This window comes from Pelecanus crispus, chromosome 6, assembly GCF_030463565.1.
Source record: "Pelecanus crispus isolate bPelCri1 chromosome 6, bPelCri1.pri, whole genome shotgun sequence".
Classification (NCBI taxonomy): domain Eukaryota; kingdom Metazoa; phylum Chordata; class Aves; order Pelecaniformes; family Pelecanidae; genus Pelecanus; species Pelecanus crispus.
Window position 1 is genome coordinate 7,898,643 of NC_134648.1, and position 22,029 is coordinate 7,920,671.

The 22,029-nt window shown below is 38.0% G+C and overlaps 2 protein-coding genes across 2 annotated transcripts in view; one reads left to right on the forward strand and one right to left on the reverse strand.

Annotated features, from left to right (window-relative positions):
• KIF18A (kinesin family member 18A) overlaps positions 1-193 on the reverse strand; it is a 45,360-nt gene extending 45,167 nt beyond the window's left edge. Inside the window, exon 1 of the mRNA XM_075712409.1 lies at positions 153-193. The gene's annotated coding sequence lies outside the window, so the exon portion shown is untranslated. The remainder of the gene's footprint in view (positions 1-152) is intronic.
• Positions 194-2,272: 2,079 nt separating this feature from the next.
• METTL15 (methyltransferase 15, mitochondrial 12S rRNA N4-cytidine) overlaps positions 2,273-22,029 on the forward strand; it is a 97,107-nt gene continuing 77,350 nt past the window's right edge. Inside the window, exon 1 of the mRNA XM_075712396.1 lies at positions 2,273-2,650. Coding sequence (XP_075568511.1) covers positions 2,354-2,650 — 297 coding nt within the window. The 5' untranslated portion in view covers positions 2,273-2,353. The remainder of the gene's footprint in view (positions 2,651-22,029) is intronic.

Sequence of the window (22,029 nt, forward strand, 5' to 3'; positions counted from 1 at the left end):
GCGAGCGGGGGCCGCGACCCAGCCCCACGCAGCCCTCTCAACTCGCCCCTCGCCCCGCCACGGGTAGCTCCCCCCCGGGGCCCACCGCCAGGCTCGACCCCTCGGCACGGACGAGGCTGTGGTAGGCAGGACGGGCCCGGGCCGCCACTCACCTCAGCGCCGCGGCCGAGCAAACCGCCGCCAGCCCCGGCCGCCGAATTCAAACACAAGCGGCCCGCCCCCCCCGCCTCCTCATTGGCCGTCGCCGTCGTGACGCCAGCAGTGCGACGGCGCCGATGGTAAGCGGGTGGGGGCGAGTGGCTGCGCGGCTCGGCCCGCGCCGGGGCCTGGCGGTCTCCCTCCGCTGCTGCGGCCGCCCCCGCCCCGGGCCGGGCTGCTCCGCGGTGCCCGTCAGGCGGGTGCCGGCCCTGGCGCTCGGCCCCACCCCGCCATGTGGAGGCCGCAGGCCCCTGGGGGTGGGGGGAGCCCCGGGGCGGCGGTCCCGCCGCTGCGAAGCGGAGGTGGAGGCTCCCCTACAGCTGCGCCGCGGGGGCGGGCGCGGCGCTTCCCGCCTCTCCGAGCTTCTGGGGGAGAGCGGGAGGCCCGGGCAGAGAGGAGGGGAGGTGTGGTGTGGCGCGGTGAGGTGCGCGGGGGATCGACCCTGTCGCGAGTGCGGGCCGAGGGGTGATGGCACAGTGCGCGGTGGGGGAGTCTTCCCCTCGGGGCGGGCAGGCGGCCTCTCGCCCCCGGCAGCCCCGCGTGTCCCGCCGGCCCTGCCTGGGTGGGGAGCGGGGAATAGCCCGCGGCCGCCTCCGCGCACCGCCCTGGGGCCTGGCTTGGGCTGGGCTGCGCTGCGTGCCGTTTCTCCTGGCGCCTCTGGGAAAAAGCGTTACGGAGCTGAGTTTTCGTTCGCTGGTTGCTTTTATCATCTGCTTCAGCGCAAGTCCAGCTCTGCAGGGGGCTACCTCAAACTCTGCCCAAATGCCGCTTAAGATGCGTGCTGCAGGAAACTACGCACAAGAAAAAAACTCCAGTTGCGTAGAATGAGGATGGTTGTAAGCAAAGTGTTGTGTGTCTCTGGTGTTAACAACACCTCCTGGGCTCGTACTGACATAGGGCAGTGTGAGTTGGATGACGATTGTTGGTCTTCACCCTGTTCATACGGTAATTTTTGTAGGGGCATTGTGGTTTGTTGCAAAACCTTAGGGCTGTGGTATGTATGTGCAAGCTTATAGAATCATACACGCTTCCACATTTAAGGTAAGGGGAAATACTGCCTGCCTGGGGCTTAAATTGTCAGGAGAATAACTTTCCGGAGGTGATAACTCAGCATGTTCTTATCTATGCAGACAAAACACGTGATGCCTCTGGCTAGGTAAATCCAACCAAAGCATGTAGTAAAAATCTGATAATTAAAATAATGTTGCCCTTCTATTAATGGTGTGAATGTAGGATGACACACTTTCGAATGGTTTTATGTCAAAGGGTGCAACTTTTCTGCCTGGCAGGAGAGAGTATGCAATACGGCATTACAGAAGGTCTCAGCTCCATAAAGAAATGCAGATAATCTTACAAATAAAGGCTTGTTATCACCTATGTTATTAAACTTTCAATTTTTTTTTTTTTATGGAATGTAAACATTTGCTTAAGTCATGCAGTCTTCTAGTAGGTTACTAAGTTGGTTTTGGAGTGTTTTGGACAGAGGGAAAACCCATCAGTTCTCCATGTAGTTAAGAGGCAAACTATGTAGCTAATGATGCTGATGCTTCTAGTGTTTAGGGTATTATTTCAGTTAGTTATACTTTGGAGAATTCTTGCTTCTGGCTGTACTCAAAATATTTGGTATTATAAGATGTAATGCATGATGAAAACCATGTACTTAATACATGTGTAACACTAAATTACAGCACCTTTTAAAATATGGTTACAGTGTTTGATTTGTCCATTTGTGTTTTAACTAGAAATATGGAAAACTTGGCAACCAGAGTGCTACTGTTCAGAGCAAGTGTCTCATGTTTGGCAAAATGGAGTGGAACAATTTGAAAGTAAAGTCACTGTTCTGGTTGTGCTCAGATTTGGTTAGTCATTTAATGTTAGCATCTCTGGGACATTGTAACACTGTTAGAGTCCTGGCAGTGAAAAGGAAAAGAGGTGTTCCTCATGAAAAGAAAACCATTGTTGCTTGAATATGATTCATTGGTAGATGACATTGAAAATTCTGAAAACAAGTTAAAGTAAGAGATTCTCACTTTTTGCTGACATTATCTATAAAATTGCTTATCTTGGGCTGTGTAATGCCTTAGTTACAGCATTTCCAGTTTGTTTTTTAAACAAACCTACTGTTTTACATATTTGTTTCAAAGCAATTCCTGACATGTACTGTTTTTCTAGGTTGATCAACTCCAAAATGTTATCTCAGTGTCTGTACCAAGTTTACAAATGTTTGTTTCTGCGCAACTTAAAACCGAATTCGATAAGTGGGGCTACTTTGGCCAGACGGATCCATTCTTCAGCAAAAAAGCTTTCAGACTGTGAGTTAAAGGAACAAACCGTCCAGAAATGTGAAACTAAAGAGTTGCCTCAAAGTACAGAAAACAATAATTTTGGAAGATTGCACATACCGGTGATGCTGGAGGAGGTTGTTAATTGTTTATCTCCCCAGCCAGGCCAGGTGAGTTAAATGGTTAATTAACATTTGTGATTTAGTAGCAGTCCAGTAGAAAAGTTTGTGCAGTGTAGGGTAACTCCTGTTTAGAGAAACAAAGGGATGCTCTTTAAGATTCTGTTGCACCTTCTAAAGCTTCTAAATTGTTTTGCAATTCAAATCAAGGCTTTATATTTAAAATAATAAAAACCTGGTATCTGTATGCCTGAATCCCCAAATAAGCAATGTTTGTTAAAACTGTAGTAAGTATTTGAATAACCTCTTGCTTTTGTGCTTGTCTTTCTGGATTGCTCTTGTGTATTTCTAGGGTTGCGTTAATTACTAATAGTAGCAGGGAGTTGTTGCGTATAGTTACGTCATCAATTTGTGAAGAGCCCTCTTCCTTTTGTATAAGAGGTAGTAAGTATGTAGGTTTTAAAAATCACCATCATCATACCTTGTTCTGAGATACTTACTTCCATGGTTTTACTTGGTTTGAGGCACTCTATTTCCTTAGGACATGCTTACACTGCATAATGTGGTGCACTGTACAGGTACTGTAGTTATGAAATGACTGTGTATGGTACCAGAAATGGTTTAGCATCAATAATGTGGAAGTATTACAAGACATCTTATTTGGCTATGGTAATGTGAATAGATTCCCTTTGGTATCTGCATTAGCTCAGGTCTCTCTACACTGCAGCGTTGATATATCTACATTGTACTGGTGTACGCAACATAGGTATACTGGTACACACTCCCTTTACAAAAATGTTACACAGTGAAATTTTCACCTGAGAGGTCTTAAATACAATATTAAGTTGAGAAGTTTTCTTTTACAACTTAAATGCTTAAATGATTTTCACATTTCAGATGCTTTCCTCTCTGATTTTAGTGCTTTTTATGTTAGCTTCATAGAATCTTATTAATTTAGGCTTATCAATGTGTAGCTTTAATACAAAGACTGAAATGATACATAAAGAACTAAAAAGTTCAAAGTGTGTGCATGTTTGTTTATTTTTACCTGAAAACAGCATCGTCCAACAGTGGGAAAGGGATATAGCAAGTTTGAGGTGGATTCAGGGATCAAAAAACTGCGGTCAAATCTTGTTGCATTGGCTTGAGAGAACTTCTTTAGTTTGGAAGATAATGTATCATGTTAAGTGTTTTGAAAACCAGAGAGAATCTGAATAGCGTGATTATTGTAACATACACATTGCTCTTGCGTGTGTCCCACTGTTGAAGATACCTAGTGAAATACATAAGGAACTTTGAGTTCAGATTTCATTTAGATATCAGAAGTATTATGAAATTTTCACACATTAAATGAACATATAAATTGTGACACTATATGTCAAGTATTTTTCCAGTTGTGTAAGTTTCTACTTAAATAAGAAGAGGCTGATGGGGGGACTGTTTATTAAACTGTGTTTGTTGATATCAAAAAAACTTACTTGGTGACAGAACTTGCAAAATAAATTATTCCTGGTTGTAAACTGTGGAGAGTAACTATTATTGTCCCTGAAGGCTTTTTGAGAAGTCAAATATTTATGAATGTAAAATAACTTATTATTGGGGTGGGATTTTTTTCAGGTCTGTATATGCACAGATTTGCAGATTCCTAAGCTAGTGGTGAATCACTAATGACAGACGTAAAGAGCACAAGTGTGTTATCTTGAACAGAAGTATTTATGATGTGGCTAACCTTTTTAGCATAACTGAAAATGAAAACAGCACTTCTGTTTTTCTTTTTTTTTTAAAGACAGAGTAAATCATTTATTTGCAGCACTTTCTGAAGCCTGAATTTTTGAAAATAAGTGGTGTGCAAAAGGATGCAATGTGTCAACTGAGTTTTGCCGCTGACATGAATGGTTGTACAGTTTCTGTTAAGATGGGTATAGAACCGGGACTGTTGTATCAATTTACATTTTTAAGGTTATAGTCATGACTAGGAAGTCCGTGAACACTTACTTTATTTTGTGGGCAGGAATGGTAATGTTCTGATCTTGGATTTTGTTTTTCTGCTTTCTTCTCTCCTTTGCACACAAAGATTTCCTTTACTCGGCTCTAACACAGTTATATTCTTTGTTATAAAAAAGATGATTTGGGCCTTTATTTCTTGTTGTGTCCTAAGACAAGGAGTTGCCAATATAAAGAAAATCCAGTTAGAAAAACAACATTCTCCCTATGGTTTTGGTCTGTGAATGGGGTTTTCATTTTACTTATAGGGGTTCCTAAGAAAATAAATGTTACTTAAGAGTGAGTCACAGCTGAGATAAAGATGTTAGTACCCTCCTGTTGAATATTCTTGTTGACTGTCTCCTTTGTGGAATCTGTTTCTCAGGGGTTTAAGCAATAGTATTTCCACTTATCTTTGAATCTTCTTTTATTGCCTTGGAGCTTGTTTCTACAAAGTCCCTGTAGTAGTCCTGTCTTTGAAGCACATTGTACAAATTAGTTTTTACTGATCTACCTCACTTCTTCTCAATGAAAAGTCTGTTGCAGTAAATCCACACACAAGTAATTTCCTTTTTAAGTTTACTGTATTGACTAAACTACATTTCAGTCTTCTCAGTCCACTAGTGTTCCTTATGTCTACTTGACCAGTGTTTCTGCAGTTGTCTGGGCAGCTTGAGTTTTCTCTGTTCTCTTGAACTTTAAAGGTAGCAAGAAACCAAGCATATTTTCAGAATGAACGTCTGGACATCTGGAAGCATGTTTTCACCCTACTTTTTCCTACTTTTTCCTTTGCAATAGTCACTTGCCTTTTAACTAGAGATGTGGATCTCTTCCACATCATACAGCTATAGTGATATGAAAAAGAGTTTCATTAGCAGTGAGTTCTAGTATGAATGCCAGAGGATGAAACTTTAAATTGTTAATTATCCTTATGGGGGTCCTATAACAAAGGTTGTTACAGGTTGCAAAGCTCTAGGAAAGTATTTTGATAGTGCTCCAGCACAAACAGCACACTTCTATGTGAAATATTTAAACCCCAGCTAGAACAAAAAAAAATATTATACTTTATTCAGATTTTATGGGGAAGCCTGTAATCTGATGACATCTATGGTTTTGCTTTAAATATGATCTAGACTAGACTAAGATGGAGATACAGTGAGCTCTAGGAGTATTATTTGGTTTATGATAGCTCTGGAAGCTTTTTTTTAAATATCTGTAAATTAAATGGTACGTGGTCAAACGTGAGGTGAGAAAGAATGAATGAGACCATTCCCTTTTATCCAGTGTTTAAGTAATACATCAGAAACAGAGTTAATATTGGATGATCTTTTTATCTCATTATGTTAATTTGTGTCTAAAAAAAATAAGGCAGTTAATTTTCCCCAAACAGATCTTGTCTGACAGCTTCTTGAGTTAGCTGGGTCTTCTTGCAGAGATATCCTCTTTGATTCTTCATAAAATTATTCAGATTATTTTTACTACCCAGCTGTCATTGAAGGGGGTATCCTCTTTGTCTTGGAAATAATATGTGATACCTAGCTTCTAGAAAGAGACGGGTATTTCTTAAAAACATCCGTCTTTGCCATGAGCTTTCATTTTAGTCTTTCAGGTATGTATTGCATTGTTCTCAGGATAGTTACTATTTTCGTGCATCCAAAAGTCAAATGATTCTTTTTTAGCTGAGAGAGGGTATGAACACAACCTTCCAAAATAACAAGAGGAAGTATAAGACTTGACTGACAGTCAAACACTGGTCTTTTGTCACTGAAGTGCTGCTTGAGCTCTGCAATTAGTATGAAGACAGTAGCCTTTCACCTTCTGAAGTTCTGTTGTCACTGTTTGATGTTGTTGATCTGGAGCGTAGTTGTTACCTTCCTATTATGCAGAGGTAGTTACAGACTGCTGGTGTGCAAAAACAGAGTCTATTGTTCTGAAGCTGTTGTCTTAGTTTTTTTATATCCTTGTCCATATGTCAGTATTCCTTTTCTGCCTTACACTGAATGTAAGCTCTTCAGGACAAAAATAACCTTTCTCTGTACAGCACCCTACAGAGTGGACTTCTGTTTTGTGAGAAGAGTTTCCAAGTATCATGGTGTATAAATAGTTATGTGGCTATGCTGGTGGCCAGTGTACTTACCGTAGGACTTCCAAAGCCATCTGCAAAAAATTTATAACTGGAACAACCCATTTACACTAAAGACTCTCAAAATTGAAGTTTTCTGCAGGGTGTCCAAGATAAACAGGAATTGAAAAGAGACCTGGAAAAAAAATTCTGAATTCTCAAGTTGTATGGGGTATCTTGTAGGATGCAACCAAAACACCAAGTTTGGCATGGAATATTAATTACATTGTGAGATAAATGCTGAAATACTTGTTTTGGAAAAGCACAACACTCCATGGACATAGTAACTGTTTTTGTCATTTTAGCCTATTTTCTGCTGGACTTGTAAAATGAAAGTAGGTCCAATGATACAGAGCAAGTAGTTTATATAGTGTTCTTTATTGTAGAAACAACAATATTTTTTTGTGGTTAGTATGCTGAAAATATCTTTCCATATGCAAATCGTATGGTTCATTTTTCTGTGGCAGCGGCACAGTGATTTATAAGGTCATTGATAAAGATAAGCCATTGTAAAACAGGAAGAAAGATACTGGAACTTGCAGGAGGCAATAAATTAATATAGAGAAATTATGAAAATACTCTGGGAGTTACAGAACATACTTTTTCCATGATACTTAGTTTTACTGGTGGGTTTTGAGAGTTATTTCAGCTGATCATGTAGTTCCTGTGTACCCTTTCAGTCGCTCTTGTCTTGCCTGTTTTCCTGGTTGTGTATATTGTGAATTTATGAAAGAGACTGGCCAGGCTGCAGATCACAGCTGTGTAGGGAGATGTGTAATAAAATGTGTGTAGAGTGCATATGTATGCAAAGTGTATTCATTTTCTGTGGTGTGTAATAGGAAACTTGTTAAATAGAATCTTATCAGATAGAGAGCACTGTTTAAAACACTTGGCTAAAGTCATACTTTAAAAGGGATTTTTTTTTTTTGGTGCAGTTAGTATTTGAAGGTAATGCATGAAAATGGAAAACACTTTCAAAATATTTTCGAAAAAGTTTCTATTAAGGTAAACACAAGATAGTCTCTCAAATATCTGTTATTATTTTAAGTAATAATATTATCTGTTTATATGGTGGTAGTGTCTACATGGGGATTTGGAAAGCCAGACCCCATTTGCTTAAGTTTCTTAACTTAAAACCGATTGCTCTCTGCTGTGACAAGCAGTCTAAAAAAGTAACAAGGTAGAAGGAGTATTATTTAACCATGTGATGCCAGCAAATGTCATACAAGTTCTACAGTATCTGCATCTGGGTGAGTTCCACCACAAAATCAGAGAGGAAAGAAGGGGACAGGGAAGAAAACAAGACAGGAGATACGGTGTTCATGAACAGCTTGTCAATTGAGGGGGCGGAGAAAGTCCAGTCATGCTCTTTAATTATCTGAAGTTTCTTGCTTTGCTGTCTTCTGTAGCAGGTCCAAAAAAAATACAAGAATCATAAATTCCCTAATGACAGACAAATTAAAACACATACGATTTATTTGAGAACACTGCACATCTGTTCTCTGTTTTGAAGCTGGTCCTGCTGTGTGGTTAGACTGTGGTACCAGGAAATGAAAAATATTCATGTATTGGATCTGAATGATGGCAAGATACAAATGAGCCACGGTGAAGAAGTCCCTTCAGATTGTACTTTTTCATACTTCAAGTTTTTGCTCTTTACAGAGGAAGTAACTAAAAAACTTGGGTGGGGGGGAAGAGTAAGTTGATGGCTACAGCGCCACAAGGAAGAATTTTTTGGTTGTAATTCTTGGACGTCTGCCCGACCACCTCTTCTTCCCACCTGCAGCATGGCTCTCAGCAGGCATATCTAAATGTTGTCATGAGCAATAGGACAGCTCTCACCAACTTTGTTCTGCATCTTTCTCTATTGCGGTAGAGGAAGGGAAGCCTGCAGCTGCTATCTCCAAAGAGACCGGCAAGGGAACTCGGTCTGCCTACTGAGAACAACTCTGCAGATGCGCCAGATTTCATTTTATTGTAATACTGGGCTAGCTTGCTGTTATCGCTCTATCACATAACAAATGGTAGTGCTTCAGGAGACTATTTAAGATGCTGTGTTATAATAAAGCAAGATTCAATGCTTTCGGGTGACTCAGCTTGTAATGACGCTGTATATGCTCTCCTTCTCTGTTGTGACAGCATTAGTCTTTGCACCTCTTGGGGAAAACTAATAAAATTCACCAGAAAGTAATCTAAGCCCTTTAAATTTTAACTTGAGTGAGCCTGTGATCCCAGAAAGAGTGATAATTAATATATGTAGCTACTCATTTCCTCCCTATCTAGTACTGTGTGTCTTATTTAGTCAGCCTTTTGGCTAAGCTTTCTTATTAAATATTTGAATTTGAGTTTGCAAACAGGAATACAGGCTTTTTCTATTGCACAAAATATTACTAGGGGTTTAAGATCACAATTGGAGTACAGGAAAGATTTGCAGGTTTTTTCCTTCCTTTTCTTGTCTTTCTGTTTCAGGTAATCCTGTTTGGAGTAGCAAAACACAGGTGTGTTCTGCATAGAGATAATCAAAAGGTTAAACTACCAAATCTGATGTTTAAAACTGATGGGTATCTGAAGTCACCCAAATGTATGGTCTGATTTTTTAATTTAATTTAATTTTATTTTTCTTTTACTCAGAGTTTCTGAGCACATCATCTTAATTCCAGTGGTGTTTGCTGGTGCTCAGCAGCTTGGGAAAATACTTCTTTAATAATTGTGTTTTAAACACTGAAATAAACTAATATTGTTTCAGGCTCCCTCTTTATAAAAAGTTATATTCTCTAATGTTGAATTGCTGTAGGCACCTGGCAGCCAAGACTTACCAAAAACAAGTACATGGCTTTTTTGGGTTGGCTAACCATAAATATTAAAGACTGGATTAGATTTTTCAGTTGAGCCTTTGTAAAACTTTCATTGCATCTTAAATATCTCCTCAGTTATAATTGAGGAAAGCAGTTTCTTCTGAGGTAGTTGAGGAAATCAGCTCTGTCTTGCTAAGTCTAGTGATTAGCTGAAGTCATTCAGACATTGAAATTTTCATTTCCTATGGAAATGTTAATAATGGTGTGCTTGAGTCATAATGTCATTAAATCTAATTCCAGACAACATTACTCTTAGGAAAATGAGTAAAGTAAATAATGCATACTGAAGCAAGGCCTGCCAGAGCTGTCTAAAAGCAGGTGACAAAGGCTGCTGGTGGTGGTGGTTTTTGCTTGCTTCTCTTACCTCTCATCTGAGGGGAAGGGGCTCATCTATGTTCTGTTGCGTTGAAAAAAATTTGCTCCCAGTAGACTTTCTGGATGTTTCACTCGCACGAAACGCAGCGTTTGGCTGGCAGGTTTCACGTTATGCAAGGAATGCCACTTGGCACACACGGCAGGGTCTGGGTCACGGCTCCCTTTGCTTCTGGACGTGCGAGGATGAGAGTGCTTTACCAGCGAGTGGACTTTGCCAGGCTTCCGTGAAGGACCTACAATTGATGAAGAAAGCTGTCATGTATTTTAAGAGAAATTGTAGATATTTACAGGTGGAGTATTCCAGTATGTTCTGTAGAATCAAGATCACAAATTAAGGTATGCAGTCTTAGAGAATAAGTGAAGAAGGCAAAACAATAACAAACAAGAGGTAATCTGCCTTTTCTAATGTTTTAATACAAAAAAACTTCATAAGAAGGGAGTATCTTGTGTATAAAATTGCTGGTTCGTACTTAGCTTTGATCGGAAGATCAAATCATTGTGAAGAAAATATATTTGAAATTCATTCTGAGGCTGTTGAGTGATTATGATTGATGGGTGCTTCAAAGTACTGTATTTGCAACAGTCTTTTTTCCCTTTTGTGTGGAATGATGTAGAGATGGTTGATAGAGGATGCAAGTTACTGAAACGTTTGAATATGCAGACCTACTCGGTGATCTTACAGATATTTCAGCTGTATACTAGTATGATTTAGTAGCATCCTCTATTAGTATACCAATGAGATGAGTGTGAAAAATGGGTAATAATGGTTGCATTATGTTGAATAGACCAGTACTGGAAAGTCATTAATATAATACATTATGTGAGAAGGTTATTTTCCTACAAAATGCCAAATATTTATTTAGATTTCTTTTTGTAATGTAAATTGTTAGACTTGGAGTGTAAACAACTTCTTTTATCATTTCATATGTTCTCTTAAAGGTGCTTTTGGAAAATATTGCAGTCCAGTTATGTTCCACCTATCAGTCCTTACTTTTTTAAATTACATTTGATAACTTTTTACATAGATGAAAGACATATACTGTGTAGAACTGATAAGAGATATTTTTTACTTGCAACTAAAATCCTTTTTCGCTGTGTACGTTATTTGCTTCTTTCTCTTCTCCCTAGTAGATGCCAGAAAAAAACCAGTTTGTATGGGGTAGTATATTACAATTAGCAAAATTATAGGACTATAAGAATTTTGTCGTCATCTTTATTTTCTGGCAAGTGATGTCATAAGGCATAAGACCTTTTAATCCCTTTGTCATACTTCCACTGTCAAGTTCAGCTCTTGTATACTTGAGCAAGGTTTGGATGGGAATTGTGCCTCTCCAGATCTGTGGCTTAATCTGTACTATATAGCTGCTCACACATTTCATAGCGGTGTCATCAACACCACCTTTTTGGTAGTAGGTGCACAGTTTTGGAAAGCTTGTTTGCTTTGTATATGTTTTCAACATTTTGAAGTTTGCTGCAGGGAAACCTGAAATGACTGCTTTGCTTTACAGGGTAACCTCAAGCACTTTTTGCCACCGATGTTTTTATTTTCTAGAAGTTCCTTCTTTTATTCCGTTTCATTGTTAAATAATTTTATATTATAACATGGTGGTATTTTTGTAATTGAGTGAAGTTGGGACGAAATTAGAATAAACACTTGAATAGTCAGTCATCTTTCATTTTTGGAGTTCCTTATAGAAGTAACAGAATGGAAATGCAAATTGCAACTTTTTCAGAATGGGAGGTAGGGTCTTCAGAGTATCTAGGTGTCTGTGTACAGTATGTGGTTCTCTAGATTTTTAATAATATTTTCCCTTCTGCATGGCAATAGTTTTGAACGAATTCTTAAGAATCAAAATAGATACTCTCTAGTTTAAAAACAGATGTATCTGATTTACCTTATGAAACTGAATATCTTTGCAAAATTTTTTAAATTCTCATTAGAGGGAGGAAGGGTTATTAGTATGCTAAAAACTAGATAATATTTCTTACTAAATTGCAATGGTATGAAAATATCCTGATAAAAATGCAAGAATATCTTGGATTATCTTTGACCTCTGATTTTCTTATTTCTAGGGTAATTTTTCTTATTTCATGTGAATAACAGCAAAGTGTTTTAATAATTTTTTTCAGCTGTGACTTTGTGTACAATTTCTTAATTTATTTAGAGAAATATTAAAACCCTTCAGCACTTCTGTAAAAGTAGATTACTAACAAGTCTTTGTTGTGATCCAACAGTAACCAACTTTTACAGCATGTCTCACAGTGTCAGCATTTTTTAACAACTTGTTTTATTTAAAATAATTTTAAAAGCCCTGCCTTTTGGCAGGCATATAAAACAAGTATGCCTTTATAATTTTTGTATATTTAATGGGAATGAAAAAGAAATGCTTAGGTATTTCTGCAAAAATAAAAAGATAATCCTTTCTTGATATGGTTGATCTATGTATGTATTAGATAGGATATAGTAATAGGTACAATAAACAGATTTGGGGTAAATTGGGAGGATGCAGGAGCCTTATCCATTGTAAGCCACATCTGGAGTCAACCAAAGAAGCAGCGCTTAGAACTGAGAAGTACAAGAATTAAAATTTATAGATACAGGCTTTGAAATTAATCAGGGGTAGGTAGTTAGACTTTGCTTTTTGAGATTAGTCTAAAGTCCTTGTTAAATGGCTTTGAGAAGCTGCACATCTTTCAGCTTACATGAGGTACATTCTTTCAACAGATGTCACTTCTAGCAGAGCAGTAAGTGCACCCCCTGACAGAGGAGAAACATTCATAGAAACTTTGTTTTCTGATGGGTAATTCTGTTATCTGCTAGTATTTTGGTGACTGAAATGCTAACATCATGGAGAAAAAAGTTACCTCAAATGGATAAATCTTTTTATCAATATTTTTGCTCTAGCAAAAATCGTTCTAGATTTCTTGATAGTCCTAGAAATATGATCTGATTTAAACATTTTGTAAGTTTGGACAGATGCCGTTCTCTAAAACCAGTAAGATTACTGTTGCGAAGTCTGAAGAGAGTGTACATGGTGTATATTTTGTTTGAGTAGAGAGGATTTATATTTTTTTAATAAAGAATTTCGTAGATGGGTAATTGTTGAGCAGGACTGAATGCAGACCTCTTTGCTGACCTTGAATTTTTAAGCAAACGGTTATCTGGAGAAGTTATAAAAATGGCAAAGTGACCTCTTTCTTACAAGAGTGGGAAATTGTATCCTATTGAAAAGCCCTTAGCAGAATGTAAACCACTTATTTCTGAAGTAATAAACTCTTACTTGGCTACAACTAGCACTTCATTAGTTGTGTTGGGTTTTTTCCTCAATATTACAGTACTTTTCTCTTTAGAGAGCTTTCTAGTATACACATATTTTATAACACTAATCAGATTCCTTTGTATTGCATAGATCATTTGGGATAATGTCCAAGATGTGATTCATTGTAATGTTTTAAGGAGTTGTAAAATATTTGCAGACTCATCTGGATTATTTTATCATGGTGAAATGATCTGGTTGGATTTCCTTTTTGGAAGAATTTTGTAGACACTGTCAGGTAATTAAGATCTGCTGTACTTCTTTAATTACTTCTTGGTGAGACATTAAAAAGTTTACCTTAATTTTTGTAAATAATTTGGTTTATGAATTTCTTCAGATGTTTTGAGCATACCTTAGAATAGGTTAAATGGTTATTCACTACAGACAGTTTTGATCTGGTATAATAAAAAAATGAGGAAACACTAAGTACACTGGACTTCTTTAGCAAAAATATTTAACAGCTTTCTCGTCCTAAAGAAAGAAAAGTAGCACTTAAGATGACTTTCTGCAGTATTTTTTGATTTCTGTAGTTGGTATACTAGAAGCATTAATAAGAATTCTCTCTTTTATTTTTTTTTTTTACAGGAAATGTGTTAAAAATTACTTTTTTCTTTTAAACTTGACTATTTGTACAACTACTGGTCTAACCATTGGTTTATGGTTGAACAGGTATTGTTTGTACAGATAAAGACATAAAAAAGTTGCGTTACACATTGGTCTGTATTTTACATCCAATCTCAGCTCTACCAAATGAAGTTGACTGGAGTGTCATATAAGTATTACAGAAGACTAGACTGAATATATGAAAAACGCATCTTGGCATGACAGGTATCATTTATGTCCTCTGTTTTCCAATGTGTAGGGTTTTAATAATGCAATAGAGGATAACTGAATTGTTTAATTGCCACTTACAATTGTGGCATTGAAAGGTTTTCCAGATTGCATCAGTTGTTCCTGTATTTTGTGAGCTTCCTAAAAAATACATTTTAAAATGTAGTTACATTTAAAAAAATTACATTTAAAAAAACCCCCAAACACTTTGTTTTTAGCACAACATAGGGTTCAGCTGCATTATTTCATTTTTTTAGTAAAAAAAAAAAAAAAAAATCTGCTTTTGAGAGGATGTATTGATTGTCCCTGCTTGAAGCAGATGGTTCACATTGCAGTGCACAAACTGTTTTTCTTCAGAGTGAGCCAGGAGAGGTATTCGGAGAGTGCACCTTGTGCTCCAACTGTTAATAAACATTGAACTTAACCAGAGTAGAAATGGTCTGAAGTAAATCCCATTGGCATGTATGTGGGGTCTCAGGCAAAATGGTTGTTCTGCCCTTTGAGAATCTTCTTCCACTGGCCTGCTAAGGTAGGCATAGCTAGAGAGTGCTGAGTGAATAAGCAGCTATTTGTTTCATTTTGTTCTTGTACGTGGCACATGTCTTATTTGCTGTTTACTATCAGAACTCTGTTTTGAATTCAGATTTTTGTTTTGTATCCTGAATTATGTCTGTACAACATTTGAGTTCTTCACAGATTATCATTACATTTATCTTCTATATAAATTCACTCATTTGTTTAAATTCATTACATAGAATTTATCTTTACAACTGTCCTATAAGGTAGCCCAGTAATGCTATTACTACTTTTCAGAACTTAGAGGCATCAATACCAAAATAATGCTTTGGGTGCCCAAGCAGAAATGCCCCTTTTCCTGCTTTTTTTTGAAGGGGTTAACATTTTGAGTTAAACATTTAGTTTCGAGCTTTGAAACACATTGGGGTGATAGCTTGCAGTTGGTCCTCACCACTTGCAGCGTGTCTAGGAAGCAGATCTAGAGTTCCTGAGTTTTATGGCCAGAAAAATGAGAACTGGTGAGGTAGCCTCTCTGCTTGGTGTGGTGACCTGAGAATCGCACGGGAGCTGTGTGGCAGAGGTTCCGGTGTTCACCTGCCTGCTGAGTGCATTTTTTGATTACAGTGTTGGATATTGCAGTTTCCAATGTTGCTTTGCTTTTGAAAATCACACTCAAATGGAAGTGGTTGATTCACTCCTACTGGGTTTGGCTGGAAGAGCCAGGCTGAACAGGTAAGCCGGTGAAATGCCTTGCTGCCACTGAAGGGGCAAGTCTGGCTTCCCTGCCTCCCCATGCCTCTCCATCTCTGCATGCTCCTGTCCCTCCCTGACTGTTCTGCAAATCACTCGAAGACACTGATACGGCAGAAAACAATACGGCTTTTTCTTCTGCATTAGTTTTCTATGCCATGCCGGTAAGTTAAATTGGCTTGTGGAAGTACCTAGTAAGCACCAGTGCTGGGAGAAATGAACTAGAAGCAGGGAGACTTGCACAGGAGAAAATAGTGCAGAACTGCTCCTTCCCCTGATACTTAACATGGTGTGAAACCGTACGCTTAGTACCGATCTTTGGTAGGTTGTCACTCTGACTTTGCTGTGAAAAGGAGATGAAGTATGCCTGTTCCCACTGAACTTACAGCTTCTTCAACTGGTAAAAATTAATGTTAAAATACTGAGATTTGTAGATCCTAGTGTAGGTTCTGGGGAAAACCATGTTTTAATTTAAGATTCCCTTAATTGCAGCATTCATGCTCATTTTAACCCTCAGAAGGCTCACCTGTTCCACCCTGTGTTCCAGGCCTAAAATATAACTCTTTCAAGTTTGGTCCTGCTTATCATATGGCTTAGCAGATTTCAAACTGCACTGCACCCGCTGCTATCTGGATATACATTCTTGCTTCCTCTCTTGCTCTGCTGATTGCGCAGCCATGGGAGTGAGCTCGCACAAAACCCACCAATTTACTTGCAATTGGTTTTCAGGTGAATAAGCTGATCCAACCAGTGACTACAGGGCCAGCGTGCAGCTAGAGCTGAAGATGGTAGTGAGCAGCCAGTTCTGAGAAGCAATGAGATGTTTACATCAGTCTGTACATACGTACTGTAGGGCTTCTCAACAGGTTGCCTGTCTTGGGTCTGAACACCTCATCCACTCTTCTCTGATTGCTCCCTCTGTACTGGCACTAGATCAGGGCAGGATCTGAGAGATCTGAGAGAGCAAGAGACATGACAGCCTTCCTTTTCTGAGATCCTGTGCTTGGCAGCTTGGACATCATAGCCTGAGCATTCGGAAAGAACAACTGGGAGAGGAGTCTTGCTTTTAAATCTAGCATGTTTTTGGAGGTCCATTATTATACCAACAGAAGAGTCTTTCACCTAGGATTATCATCCCGTTATTTTTATTTCAGAACTTGAAAATGCCAGTACTGCTTAGTGCAATGGTAGAATTGTTGGAATTTTAAGACATAGGCAGACATATTTTTTTTTCCTGAATGGGGAAATGGCTGAAGAGTTCTTGTCACTTTCTCACTCACCCATCAGCTGAAGACCTTACTTCTGATGTACAAAAATTTTAGCCTCCAATTGTTAAAATCAGTCAGGACTCTTAAGTGGCAGAAAACACAATCTTTCAATGAAAAATGATAGACATTTTATCAATAATAAATAATGCTACTTGAGCGACTTATAAAAAAAATACAAAATCTGCTGCTTCAGCTTCAAACTGTACAAAGCATTACTTGTATTTTGATATTTTTATTTTGAGATGTTTATCTGAAATGGAGTTAAAACAATGCTTCTGAAATTCTCTTCTTCATAAACCTATTTGAGCAGTTGTGTCAGTATATACTTTTGGTCATCTAAATTTAAAACAAGGCTTTTGCTAAGAAGGTCAGTGAAACTACTTTCCTTTTGATCTTGCATCCTTGTGGGTGCCTGGATAGTTCTGTAAGAAAAGTTTTACTGGATGAGTCAGTGCACTGAGTCATAGGCAGCATGAAGCCTGTAGTGCTCTAGACTAACTAATTGGTAACAGTCTCAAATTTAATTAAAGCACAGTTGTCAGCTCTGTGTTACTGATTGACATCCCACTGAAGTATTTTGGTTTTAGCAACTTACATTAATTGTTCTTTGCTGTTAAAACTTGTGTGTTCTAAGATCTTGTTTCTGTTGAATAGACCTGCCATTGCCATTATCTTTTACTATCCTCTTTATGATTTTTATAGTACTCACTTTGATATTTCCACCCCACCCTCCGTTAGGTCACATACTTGGTAATTATGTTCTTTACAATGCCTGTGGATTTACAGATGCTTGGAGTCCTTTGAGGATTTTTAAGTTTTCTTCATTAAGAACTGTCCTATTAGCACTGATGAATATTTTTTCTCTTTTCCTGAACTTCTGTAAGCATTATGCAAAACTTCTTTAAAATTGAACTTAAAAAATTAATACTTTTTGTGTTGACTTGCAGATTACATTTTCAATTTTGCTAGTTTTCATTTCTAATGTTCATCTTGTGTTGTACCCTGTTTAATAAAAACAAATGACTTTTCTTTATCCCAGTGCCTGCCCATTATCCCCAGATGATGGCAGTGGTTTCCAGTATCACTGGAGCCGTTCTCCCTCCTGTTCTTTAGTTCCTTTGTGTGTGTGTTTCTTTCCATGATGCAGCTCGAGGAGGCGAAGAGCTATATGGTGGGGAGCAGGACATGTCTTGGAGCTGTCTGTCTTTCAGTAAGGGAAAAAAAACCCGCAACCTCAAGGTCTTAGGAGAAAAGCAAGGCTTGGTGTTTGGTTTTTAGGGGTTTTTTTGTGTGTGGTTTTTCTTAAATTTTGCATTCATTTGCATTACTGAAAAAAAACCTTGCTGGCTTTGTGTAGGACTCCTGCTTGCTCCAGCTGAGAATTGAGGAGTGAAAACTTGAATGGATGGTGGCTTGCTTTGCAACTGAGTTTCTTATTTTTAAAGCCTTGGAGATAGCATTTTTAAACTTTCAGAAATTGTCTATGATACCTCTGTATGTGATAAATACTGAAGCTGGGATGGTGAAGAAGAACTTTCTAGAGACTTGAGGAGGTAGAAGATGTTTTGATTACATATTAATTCTTTTACTCTTGGCCAGTTTTTCCTCTCTCCTAAGCTCTTTAGTTCTAAAGATCTTGCTAAATCACAAGACCATTAGTAATACAGTACTGGTTCACATCAGAAGTATACCTGACCAGGTGTCCTGTCTCTGGCAGTGCCCAGCAGCAGGTTCTAATGGAAGCCTAACAGAAGAGGGAAGTAGAGAATGATTATTTTTCTACCTTGCATTACCTTTAAGGTTCTGACAGTAGTTTAAGGACATCCTTGAGGAAGGGAAGGGAAAAAAAAAAAAGTTGAGGGTTGTGTTCATGCAGCATCAGTGGCCTAGTCTTTTTTTCAAGTTTGATTGAGCTCTTTAAAAAAAAAAAAAGATGTGTTAAATATTAGCCCTCTCCCTGCTACATGATATCCATAGTTTCAATATTTGCATGAAAGGCACTTTCTTTTATTTGTTCTTACTTGATGCCTGATAATATCATCAGGTTCCCCAAGCTCTTGTATTTTGAGATAAGTGAATCATACCATCTGCTACAGCTGTATAAAAGCAACGTTAATAGTCCTCCACAGAAAATTGCTGGAGCCTTCGGATGTTGTATTGGACCAGAAAGATGTGTCCTAAGGGACTCCTTTTCCACATTTCCTATCTTCTTGTCCTCAGCTAAGCCCAGTCTCATATAAAGCAGCAGTGATGGAAGGTGTTCTGTTCTCTCCTGAAACCATCATTCAGTTAGCTCTGAAATTTGTTCTTTGAATGTAATTTTCTTGTTTTTCTCGATTGTAGATTTTCCTCACATCAGCTTTCTCCTAGGAATGCAAAGCTTACTGATGCAGTTCATTCTCAGCCTTCTTCCTTTCTGTAGGATTTCCTCCATGCATTTTGCCTTTGTTTTCTTTACCTTGATTTTTATCTAGTTCCTCTCCTTTTCTAGCAGTTCTTCCTGTTTCCCCAGTTGTACTCTTACTCTCCATCAAAGTATCTACTCATTTGGTTTTGCATATATTTAAAGTGTTTTAAAAACCTACATTTTAAAATAGGTTTATGGCTGTAACTTTTTCATGTAGGTATTTGTTATATTTCATCAATTTGTGAAGATGCTTAGATATTTTGAATATGGTCACCAAAATATATTTATCCTAGAAACTAGCAATAAAATTAACTCTTTAAGAGATAAATGCAGCATATTTCAAAGCATCTTTTTCAATTTGAAAGAAGCAGTAAAGATTTAAAGCAAAGCTTCCACCTGCCTTACAGTCACTGAGGAGAATAAACTTCTACTGGAGGTATCCAGTTTCTAGAGAGAATAAAATCAGATAAAAATCTTCCACTTCAGCTAAACTTTTCTTGCTCTGTGTAGATTTAGGGAAAGTTTTCTGTACTGTAACAGCAGTAGTAGTATCTAGTTGTGTGATGCAGTTCCTTTGTGAAGTATTAATGGCTCTTCCTTGCACAAGTGCATCGTTGCTCATGTAATCTTGGTTACAGAGTTAAAAGTGGTGATAGTTTCCTATTTGCTCTCATCCTGTTTCCCACCCATTTGTACATACAAATTTACATATGGTTTTTGTTTTTTAGCACTTCAAACTTCTTTGGGCTAGGTTATTGCTGGACAGAACCAATCTGTTCTAAGTTGGTGTATGGAAGATGAAGAAATGAGATTTCTGACCTGTTAATAGGATTTCTGCATCTTGGTGCAGAAGTCTGTAACATCGCAACAGTAGTGGGATTTTCATTTGCTTGAGGTAGAGGAAATATTCAGGAATGTTTACATATACTAATTAATAAAGTCATGCCTTTTTAATTGTGGGACAATGCTTTCTTCATAACACAAGCAAATAACTAATGGTGGTAATATCTATTATTTTTCCTCTGTAATTTAATTGAACATTTAAGTGAAATATTTAGAGGTTGTCTTCTGTGTGCATTGATGTACTGCATGTTGCAGACAGTGTTTTTGCCTTGCTGTGGTAGATGGATTACTTTTACAGATGTTTCAGAAAAGTTCTTTCAGATTGGTTAGTTCTTCCAGGCAGGTAAGGGGGAGGGGGGGGGGCGGGGGAAGTAAAATCAAGTGGCATCAGAAACACCAATCTTGAAGTATTTGTTAGTCTCTTGGCTGCTGGTAGAGAGAATAATTAGATAATTAAGACTTCATTTCAGCAAATTTTACTCTTGTTGACCTGACTCTCTCGAGTGGGCAAGAGTAAGTACTCAGAATCTAATAGAGCTGGCATTTAGAAAATCCAGAAGATAAAATTCAACACCTACTAAGGCATGAAACAACTAAGGTACCAATTTTAGAATAATTTCAGAGACTATAATAGTTAAAGTAACTTAACAAACAGTCCCATAAGTACTCTTGGAAACATGAGTGACTTTTATGGTTTTGTAAGGAACTTCCCTAACTGCTTTAGGAATGTCTTTTTTTAAGTCAGATTCTTTGCATTACATTTTTTCTATCTGAGTAATATATAAAAATATATAAATATTAAAAGAGTAGAGTATAAGGGGCAAGTTATCAAAACCAACCGTGCAGTTATTTTAAGTGAGTATTAAAAGTTGTGTAAAACAGTGATTCTTATCACAAATGTATATCCATCCTGTTATTTTAGGAGATAGAGCTTGAAGTTATTAGTTACCATATCAAACTAAATTTTATAATGTTTATATCATAATTTTGATGAAATACAGCACCTGAGGCTTGAACATCATGGCCAGCCGTGCCTATGAGCAGACACTGAGAACTTGCCATCCCTGAATGTGTATGTACCTATCATGCTTCAAAAATGATTTCTTCTTGAGATGGTTACATATACATTCATATCCTAGTTAAGGAGGTTGTAGGGTGAAAGATAATGGTAGTGAATACACTCAATTGATTTGACAAGTTGGACTACATCTGTTCATTGACTTTCCTACTAAATACATTTTCATCAGTTTACCTCTACTTTGATTGGTGCAGCTGGGGGCAAATACAACCCTTGGTTTTGAATGCAAACTGTATTTCTTGTAGCGTATGGCCTAGGAAACTATTGATCACCTACAATCATGGGTTCATATTCTTCTGTTTACATCAATCAACATGAAATTGGAATGTTTATTTTGCAAATTTAGGAGTCTCCATGACTCCTTTGCAATACTGCGATGTATGTGGCATTCATGGAACATGTTGTCCTTTTTGATTCATTTTAGAAGCAACCATTAAATCTCAGTTGTGGTTAAGTTGGAGCAAATGTTAATGCTGAAAAAGCAGAAATGCTGTTCCTTTTCAAACAAATTTACTCGGTAAATGTCTTTCACTGTCTTTTGTTTCTTAACTTTATTGGTGACACTCAACACATTCTTCTGTTGACAGTGCTTTCAATATCTGAATTTTATTCATGTTTTATTTTGGTAATTACCAGCTGTGTGGTGTATGGGGTTTTTTGTGTCAACCTTTTTGCGAAAGGATTCAGCATGCAGGGATATTTTAGGGGTTGAACAGGCTTACATTGTTGTTATGTTTAGAGATGTCCCTTTTTGACTATTTATTTTCTTAGTTTAAAGAATATAAGAAGCCTGTATGTCTTGACCAGAAGACATGGAGAGTGTTTGTGCTTACCTGTTAAGGGAGTTTACTCGTCTGTCCCACACAGGATACTTAAATTTGCAGTGTCTGTAAGTGCAAGCGCTTCACTGAAGCAGGGCACGCTTTCTGTGTTACTGTTGTGTGGAGATTTGCAGTTTTTGTTCTTACATAATTTTCAGAATTAGTTATTTTCCCTGGTTTCTTCAACAGAAGCTGTATCAAATTGCTTGGATTTTCTAGAGGATCTTTGTAGTTTCATATCCTGTGTTGTGACACGCTACTTTT